This window comes from Oncorhynchus nerka, linkage group LG15 (genome assembly GCF_034236695.1).
Source record: "Oncorhynchus nerka isolate Pitt River linkage group LG15, Oner_Uvic_2.0, whole genome shotgun sequence".
Taxonomy (NCBI): domain Eukaryota; kingdom Metazoa; phylum Chordata; class Actinopteri; order Salmoniformes; family Salmonidae; genus Oncorhynchus; species Oncorhynchus nerka.
Genome location: NC_088410.1, coordinates 73,629,404 through 73,639,398, shown reverse-complemented (window position 1 = coordinate 73,639,398; position 9,995 = coordinate 73,629,404). Strand labels below are relative to the sequence as shown.

General features: G+C 44.1%; 1 protein-coding gene across 15 annotated transcripts in view; it reads right to left on the bottom strand.

The window, feature by feature from the left end:
* The window catches only part of LOC115143275 (eukaryotic translation initiation factor 4 gamma 3-like), a 72,782-nt gene that overhangs the window by 39,501 nt on the left and 23,286 nt on the right, over positions 1–9,995 (bottom strand). For 9 of the 15 annotated variants that reach the window (XM_029683497.2, XM_029683498.2, XM_029683501.2 and 6 more), the window contains exons 3-7: positions 9,386–9,553; positions 5,666–5,758; positions 5,219–5,269; positions 4,992–5,024; positions 1,009–1,029 (exon numbers count right to left, since the gene is read on the bottom strand). In XM_029683497.2, coding sequence (XP_029539357.2) covers positions 1,009–1,029; positions 4,992–5,024; positions 5,219–5,269; positions 5,666–5,758; positions 9,386–9,553 — 366 coding nt within the window. The remainder of the gene's footprint in view (positions 1–1,008; positions 1,030–4,991; positions 5,025–5,218; positions 5,270–5,665; positions 5,759–9,385; positions 9,554–9,995) is intronic. The other 6 variants (XM_029683502.2, XM_065001885.1, XM_065001888.1 and 3 more) reach the window with 3 other exon arrangements.

Here is a 9,995-nt window from a genome sequence, read left to right as displayed (position 1 = left end):
TGCAACCAAATGGCCTTTACAATGCAGTGTCTACAACAGTCACATTTGTAAAGGGAAGTGCTCCAAGATAAATTGTTACTGTTTATGCTATAGCTAATGTAGACAAACTGGGGATACAGTGTATTATAGTTCTGTGTATAGATTGTGTTTACGATTTGGAGACAGCTCTTCGCGCATCATAAAAAACAGAATCATGAAAATGTTCTCATGACTGCAGAAGTTGTGCTGTTTGCAGGAGACTAAATATTACAATCAATGGCAGGCTCTGTACTGCCAGGCTCTTTTGGGGGAACTCATAACATTTTATGCAGCAATCAACGTACTCTGGGCAAGATGAAAGACTCCAAACAACAGCTGTGGCCAACATCCTAACGACTAGAGCTCAAGTTTACCACACAGTTGACTCAGCTTCCAATAATTCAGAGATCCAGGTACCCTGAAGTGTACACAAACTTCCTTTAAAGGTTCAGGTTCTTTTTAGTAAAAAACGTATTTTGACTGCAAGTCCCATAGGGCGGTGCACAATTGGCCCAGCGTCGTCCGGGTTAGGGGAGGGTTTGGCTGGGGGGAGGCTTTTCTAGGCTCATGAGACAAGATCGTTATCATGAAATTGGGGAGAAAAAGGTAGGTAAAAATTACAACAAAAAATAAATAAAATGGGGGGGAGGAAGAGTTATCAGATCTAAAAGGAAGAGTTAACAGTTCTAATATTCTGCATGCAGTTCATCCAAACTAAGCAAAGATGAGGAAAGAAAAATGGATCAAAATGATAGAATTATTTAAAAAAGGTTTTGTTTGTTAAAAAGAGAACATGAGAGTGAGTGTGGTGGTCTTAGATTGTTATGTTGGGGGGAAGAGGCGTTTTCTACTTAGAAAAATGCAGTGAAGATGATGGCCACAGGAGGGCTCTGGGGTTAAAGGTTAAATGTTAGGGGTTAGGACCCCTATGGGTAGGAGTGTTCCTCATGCCATGCATCTGCAGAGAGTTATGATAAGAGTCATTATTACCTGGATGGGCCTGAATCCTCCCTTGAATATTGAAGCAAGAAAGAGAGAAAAGCCAATGGGAGACTGCACTGATGAGTGTGGAGCCCAACACAGCGGGCAATCATTCACAACACACACACGCACAAACCGCAACATTATGCAGCCGGTGGGCCCCTTTTCCAACTGGGTAGTTCTCAGTCCCAGTGAGGAGCCGACAGCAATGACTTAGTAACACAGACAGGGTGTGGAACGCTGCGAGCCAGGACCTACCCTCTGGAGTTGTGACATCACAGAGCTCTTTCTATCTAGCTGCTACCATTCACCTAGGACTAAACTCAGCCAGGCTCACCAGGTGTGACCGCAGTATTATTTCCAACACCACGGAGTAAAGACAGAGAGAGAGAGGCGGGAGTCCGAGTCAATCCTGATGGGAACGCTCCTTTTTCTTCCCTTTCAGTTTGCTTTGCTCTGGCAACATGCACGGTAGACCAACTAGGATTTTGCTCAAATTTGGCTGGCAGACATGATGAGCTTGTTGTTAGTATTAGGGAGTGCCAAAAATGATAGCTCTGCTCATTTCAAACAGAGCACGATGACATGGCCTCAATTGAGCAAGTTAAATGTTAATGCAAGATGCAAAATGTTGATGCTAATATCTGACCATTCCATGGCTGAATTATAACTCTTACTAGAAAAACGAAGAAAACTGCTCACAGTAAACACCAGCTCAAAAACAATACTGATAAAATGTACTTGGATGTCTCTAAAGTGGAGATATAGGCTACAACGAATGTTGTCCAACCAAACAACAACTTTATCCTTATGTCTGACCTCTTGGTTTGCATTCTTAAAGAGCAATAAAGAGCAAAAGACTGAAGTTACTTTAGAAAAGAGAAATCAAGAGTAACACTAAGAAGTCTGAATGAGATCACTATGTAACCATTTTTGTGTGAGGGGATTGTAATTTATATCAGAGACAAGGCCCATTTTCTCTGGCCGTATAATAGCCCTTTAGTTCTGCTTCATCTGCTTTCCGACTCCACTTCCGTGGCGGCACAAGAGAGGCCATTGCCAGCACAGAGCAGAGCCAGTATGTGACAGGGCATGTACTGTGTACTCTGTGCCAGTAAACAGTTCAGATTCAGACACACTGAGACTGACTGACATAGGAGGCTGACTATTAATAGTCTGTCAAAATGGCCAACACAGAATGATCCAGAAGGTGAGAATGTTGGACAACAAGTTATGGACGGGGTGGGGGTGCCTGTCTGCCTGTGGGACCCAGTGTCTTTAAATGGCATCTGCTTCTCAGACAGGGAGACACCAGGAAGGCTCTACGGGCTCCGTTTCTGTGCCCAGGATCACCTCAGCAATCACATAGTTATGCGCGCACACACACACTTCAAACAAAACATGCAATCACATTCATATGAAGCATCTAAATCAACAGATAATCTAAAAATGCATTTCAACCCTCTTTAAAAGGAGAAGAATCGAGTACATAAAGTATGCCAACGTCAGAAAACAGGACAAGATATTTCCAAAATGTTGGCGCAGTACTAATAGTACCACACATGTTGACACTAAGTCTGATCAACAGTTTGACTAGCAAGTCCACAACATGAGAAGAAAAGATAGTCATCACTATAGTATGGCAAACATCTAGCATCGTTGTGTGACTGGCAGACAGGCAACGGTCTTTTTGGATATGCCTTTAACAACAATGTGGCAAAAATCTAGAGAGAATGGTTGTTGACAAACACAATCAGACTGTTGCATGCCTGCGTGGAAAGAAGGCGGGAAGGGGAGCCATATATTCTCATTAAGTTAGGGCAGTGTTTCCCAACTCAAGTACCCCTAAACACTAGGGGTGTAACGATTCACCAACACACTGTTCGGTACCTATTGCGGTTTTGGGGTAACGGTTCGGTTTCGGTACAGCGGGAAAATGAAATGCAAAAGTTACTGTAGTTAATTTGAGTTTATTTTAAAAAATACAATCTACTGTTATTCCTGATTCCATACATGATCATGAGTCATAATGCCTGATAAAAGTACAAATCAGGAATACCAACACTTTGTATTATCTTAAATGAGAACACACAATTACTCACCAACACTAAAATAAAGTGCAATATGCATGTGAAATCAGGCAGTACCCACTCTATATAAGCAAGTTAATCCCGAAGTTGTCAATGAATAAACATGGCTCAGATATTGTATAGGCCTATGCTATGTATTTTTACAAAGAGAAAAATATGCACACTTGTGTGGCACTCAAACAGGGCATGTCTGAAGCGCGGTACTTCTCATTTCCCAGTCTGAGGTAATGTGATGGGGTGTCATTGTTAAGTATCTCTGTGTAGCCCTGGAGGTCCATCCATCTGCAGTAAGTCAACACAGGGTGCGCATTGGCCAATTAATTGACAACTTCTGGTTTAGCTTGCTTATATAGAGCAGGTACTGCCCATTTACTGAAAGTCTGTAAGGTGGCTCGAGCACTTTCACGAAGTGTTGAAACCCCTATTCTTCTCAACCACGAGGTGGTGTGCATTTCCGTGGCTATAAACATACCTCTCTCTATTGTAATTCCTTTGGCCCGTTCTGAAATGCCGTTTGGCATTTGTCTTGCTCCGATGGTAGGAATACTAGGGTCACGTCAGCGTAAATGTTTCAACATGTTTGAGGTGTTGGCAGCTGCATAGGCTATTCTCATTGCGCAGTGGCAACATACTCCATCGCTGTTTGATCTACGTAATCTACTTGGAAGCAAAAACGTACTTGAGGAATGGAGTTGGGAATCACTGACTTAACCTCTTCAGTCGACCCTCTACTTTTTTGAACATTTTGTTAAAAATCGCGCAACATTTCAGCGCCCTGCTACTCATGCCAGGAATATAGTACGTTCATATGGTTAGAATGTGTGTATAGGAAACCCTCGGACGTTTTTTAAAACTGGTTAAATCACGACTGTGGCTATTACATAACGTGCGTTACATCGGAAAGCGCAGGAAAACCTGATCACAGAAAATGGAAATAAATATCCTTGCGCCACTACCGCAATTGTTAACAGTGAGCCGAATTAGATAAGACCGAGCATTCAACTCCCACAGCATCCCCATGTTGTCGAGTATCTTGTGAATTTAATCATCTTTGATTCTTGGTTGAACCGAAAGAGGGGCACCGCTTACCTCCGGTCTCCGCCCAGATCATTCCGGAAGAGCTCTCTCCTGAAATTTTTTCCAAGACGACAGCTAATGATATCTACATCGCCTACGGATGATTTTTATCGCTTATTAACGTTTACTAATACCTAAAGTAGCATTACAAACGTATTTTCGAAGTGTTTTGTGAAAGTTTATCGTCTACTTTTTGAATTTAAAAATTACGTTACGTTGTGAAATCGCTGTTTTTTTCGTTTATCACAGTCTACATATAACGATATCTTGGCTTTATATGGCCCGATTTAATCGAAATAAAGACCCAATAGTGTTTATGGGACATCTAGGAGTGCCAACAAAGAAGATGGTGAAAGGTAATGACTGTTTTCTATTTTATTGTGCGGTTTGTGTAACGCCGAAATGCTAATTATTTTGTTTACGTCCCCTGCTGTGCTTTTCTGTTGTAGTGTATTGGTGCATGCTATCAGATAATAGCTTCTCATGCTGTCGCCGAAAAGCATTTTAAAAATCTGACTTGTTGCCTGGATTCACAACGAGTGTAGCTTTAATTTGATACCCTGCATGTGTATTTTAATGAACTTTTGAGTTTTAACTAATACTATTAGCATTTAGCGTAGCGCATTTGCATTTCCAGAGCTCTAGTTGGGACGCAAGCGTCCCAGGTAGAGGTAAGAGGTTAAGGGACACATCCTATATAAACAGGGCCTATTTCCACTGAGAGCAGAAGCTCTTTGCCAACCAATAACAGTAGCGTGGTAAAGTGCACTAAGCAGCTCTAGCTGAGGGAAAACAGACGAGGACAGACGAAATGGGGTAAGTTACCTGATGGTGGGTTGGTCGAGGGCCCGTCGCGAACTGATGGGGGAGAAGGTGTGAGGTCCGGCAGAAAGAGAGTGTGAGGCAGCAATGGTAAAGCAGAGAGAGGAGGACAGTAACAAAGAGACAAGATGAACAATGAGGGGAACACTGAGGCATGGTAATACAAAACCACAGAGCAGTAGAGCTGCCACGTTGTCATGTTTACTGCCATTAGAGGAGATGATGCAGACCTGGTGGTTCCACATGACAGGGGGGCTGGGGCTGGGGCTGGGCATGGATGACTACATTGAAAGTGCAGATAGAACAGTACAATACTTTAAGTATATCATCTTAAAGTCATTGGCACACTGAATAAATGCATTATGACATTCTAAAATTAGGTGTAACAAAATGATTACAACATTTACAGGAATGATTATCAACAGCTACCGGTATTAGATAACTCTAGACTGGAAAGTATCTCAGACACAGCAGATTCCAGAGAGTGTGAAGAGGACTGCCTGACAGACACGTCATCAGGACTTATCATTACTGAACCCAGAACATGTCAATCACTACCTCAGACGACACCGTACCCCTCCAGGCCAATCAAAATGAAACATGATCTGTCTGGGTTTCCCAAAGCACACCAGTCATAATACATACAAATGACGCAGAGAGAAGGAAGAGGCACTTACCGGGCGACTCTGCGGTTGCGTGTTCATTTGCTGCGTCTGAGGAGAGTACACTAGAGGTGCTGAGCCAGAATTCTGTCCAGTGGTGTATGGAGACTGTCATAGGGGAGGGACAGAGGGATGGATGGATGTAGAAAAGAGATGAAAGGAAAGAGAGGGGGACGTATTTAGGACAGAGAAACAGGGAAGCGGGATGGAAAATGGTAGTTAAGAACAAGCTAAGAAGAGATTGGATGACTCATCAGTTTGGGCATTTTACCTGAGTTCACAATTATTTAGACCAACCAAACTGTTGCTCTCCTCAGCAATGGAGAATAACGGACAGTGTTAGCATGGTAAATCTACAGTAGTAGTCTAGTTAAACACTGAACAAGACCAATGTCATAGCCTATCTGGTACATTCTGCCTGGGTTAGCCCTGAGAGGTAAATATGGGGATATCTTGTGCTAGACTACAGTCGTGGCCAAAAGTTTTGAGAATGACACAAATATTAATTTCCACAACGTTTGCTGCTTCAGTGTCTTTAGATATTATTGTCAGATGTTACTATGGAATAGTGAAGTATAATTACAAGCATTTCATGAGTGTCAAAGGATTTTATTGACAATTACATGAAGTTGATGCAAAGAGTCAATATTTGCAGTGTTGACCCTTCTTTTTCAAGACCTCTGCAATCCACCCTGGCATGCTGTCAATTAACTTCTGGGCCACATCCTGACTGATGGCAGCCCATTCTTGCATAATCAATGCTTGGAGTTTGTCGAAATTGTATTTTTGTTTGTTTGTCCACCCGCCTCGAGGATTGACCACAAGTTCTCATGGGATTAAGGTCTGGGGAGTTTCCTGGCCATGGACCCAAAATATAAATGTTTTGTTCCCCTTTTGCCTTATGGCAAGGTGCTCCATCATGCTGGAAAAGGCATTGTTCGTCACCAAACTGTTCCTGGATGGTTGGGAGAAGCTGTTCTCGGAGGATGTGTTGGTACCATTCTTTATTCATGGCTGTGTTCTTAGGCGAAATTGTGAGTGAGCCCACTCCCTTGGCTGAGAAGCAACCCCACATATGAATGGTCTCAGAATGCATTACTGTTGGCATGACATAGGACTGATGGTAGCGCTCACCTTGTCTTCTCTGGACAAGCTTTTTTCCATATGCCCCAAACAATTGGAAAGGGGATTCATCAGAGAAAATGACCACCCCAGTCCTCAGCAGTCCAACCCCTGTACCTTTTGCAGAATATCAGTCTGTCCCTGATATTTTTCCTGGAGAGAAGTGGCTTCTTTGCTGCCATTCTTGACACCAGGCCATCCTCCAAAACTCTTTGCCTCACTGTGCGTGCAGATGCACTCACACCTGCCTGCTGCCATTCCTGAGCAAGCTCTGTACTGGTGGTGCCCCGATCCCGCAGCTGAATCAACTTTAGGAGAAGGTCCTGGCGCTTGCTGGACTTTCTTGGGCACCCTGAAGCCTTCTTCACAACAATTGAACCGCTCTCTTTGAAGTTCTTGATGATCTGATAAATAGGTGATTTTGGTGCAATCTTACTGGCAACAATATCCTTGCCTGTGAAGCCCTTTTTGTGGAAAGCAAATCAAATTTTATTCGTCACATACACATGGTTAGCAGATGTTAATGCGAGTGTAGCGAAATGCTTGTGCTTCTAGTTCCGACAATGCAGTAATAACCAACGAGTAATCTAACCTAACAATTCCACAACTACTACCTTATACACACAAGTGTAAAGGGATAAAGAATATGTACATAAAGATATATGAATGAGTGATGGTACAGAACGGCATAGGCAAGATGCAGTAGATGGTATCGAGTACAGTATATACATATGAGATGAGTAATGTAGGGTATGTAAACATAAAAGTGGCATAGTTTAAAGTAGCTAGTGATACATGCATTACAAAGATGGCAAGATGCAGTAGATGATAGAGTACAGTATATACATATACATACAAGATTAGTAATGTAGGGTATGTAAACATATTAACTGGCATTGTTTAAAGTGGCTAGTGATACATTTTTTACATCAATTTCCATTATTAAAGTGGCTGGAGTTGAGTCAGTATGTTGGCAGCAGCCACTCAATGTTAGTGGTGGCTGTTTAACAGTCTGGTGGCCTTGAGATAGAAGCTGTTTTTCAGTCTCTCGGTCCCTGCTTTGATGCACCTGTACTGACCTCACCTTCTGGATGATAGCGGGGTGAACAGGCAGTGGCTCGGGTGGTTGTTGTCCTTGATGCTCTTCATGGCCTTCCTGTGACATCGGGTGGCGTACACATCATCTGTCTGTGATGTGTACGCCGAGAAACTTAAAACTTACTACCCTCTCCACTACGGTCCAGTCGATGTGGATAGGGGGGGGTCCCTCTGCTGTTTCCTGAAGTCCATAATCATCTCCTTTGTTTTGTTGACGTTGAGTGTGGTTATTTTCCTGACACCACACTCCGAGGGCCCTCACCTCCTCCCTGTAGGCCGTCTCGTCGTTGTTGGTGGGGCCCCAGTGTTGAGGATCAGCGGGGTGTAGATGTTGTTACCTACCCTCACCACCTGGGGGAGGCCCGTCAGGAAGTCCAGTACCTAGTTGCACAGGGCGGGGTCGAGACCCAGGGTCTCGAGCTTGATGACGGGTTTGGAGGGTACTATGGTGTTAAATGCCGAGCTGTAGTCGATGAACAGCATTCTCACATAGGTATTGACAGAGTGATATACAGCCTTGTCCTCATCAACACTCACACCTGTGTTAAGAGAATCACTGATATGTCAGCTGGTCCTTTTGTGGCAGGGCTGAAATGCAGTGGAAATGTTTTTGGGGGATTCAGTTCATTTGCATGGCAAAGAGGGTCTTTGCAATTCATCTGATCACTTCATAACATTCTGGAGTATATGCAAATTGCCATCATACAAACTGAGGCAGCAGACTTTGTGAAAATTAATATTTGTGTCATTCTCAAAACTTTTGGCCACGACTGTACATCTCTAAGGAGCTTTTATAACACCAGCCCCCGTGTCGCATCACTTCATGTGTGCATCGTAGGGAATTAAAGCAGCACTTCTTGCCCTCGTGAGTGGCTGGTGGTGTGGCTATTTAGCTGGGATAATTACAGTTGCCACCGGTGGCAGAAACTTATTAAGCCAGAGAGAGCAGCTCCTTCCGGCCGAGGCAATGTGTGGGCTGGGGTGACCATGGTGAACACACAGGGTCATGGGAACCCTTTTAACACACACCTTCTGCAAAGGCTGACTCATTCTGGAATTGCAAACAAGTGTGTGTGCACCCGTGTGCACTTCCAAGGCAGTAGGAGAAACTAGCAAATCACAGCAAAGGCAATGTAATTGACTTGCTGTCTCAGTGACAAATTGATGACCCCTTTAGCAGCCTCTTATGGAGAGCAGAGAAAATAAGAGAGTGCCGCAGCAGTCAAAGTTGCTGATGTCCTGTGGAATTCAGATCATTAAGACAAATGTGCTTCTCTTGGACTATTGACAAACAGTACAGGACATACAGAGATACAAAAACACAACCTCCGACCAATCAACAGGCACTCAGTGTATTTAATTCATTAAACTCACACAAGAAGCAGGCTGCAACAGGCATTTTGATAAAGATGTTAGAGAGAGAAATACAGACAAACACAGGCAGGCAGACGGACGGACAGACAGACCAATGGTCAGACGCAGAGAGGATGACGGCGGAGACTCGGCTACACTCACCACTCCACTTGCCTCCCAGCCCTTAGGGTAGCGATATGGGGAAGCTGTGGGTAATGATACCTGAGAGAGCGCCTGCGAGTGGGCATGTCCTGGCGGCGTGCCCGCCAAGTTAGGGTGTCCCTTTGTGTAGTCATGAGCTGTGTAGGGAGGACCAGGGTGCCTCGGTACCTACAGCACACAGAGCAAGATAAATGACATCAGATGATTCCAAAATTAAATAGAGTCACTGAAGATAGAGGGCATATGCTTGTGTGTGTGCCGAGTCAAATGATATCCGGTATTTGTTAGTGTGCTGAAGCGGTATAATTTTGTCAAAGCATCACCCAGGGGATGTTCACAGTCACACACGCACAGGATTCCACAGGTCATTAGACCTGCTCCTGCTGAGGAATGTAAATAAGGTGCTAAGGCAGGGATTAACCCCTGTCTGTCTTTGTGCAGAGGAACAGACCTATGCTGGACATGAAGTGTGTTGTGCCCTGCTGTGCAGAATCAGGCTCTGCCCTGGCTGTGGAGTGCTGCCCTGTCTGTCCCTTTGCAGTGTTTGCAGGCAGTGTGCTGTACTATCCCCATGCCCTGCCACTGTGCTGTACTGTGAGCTGTAACCCAC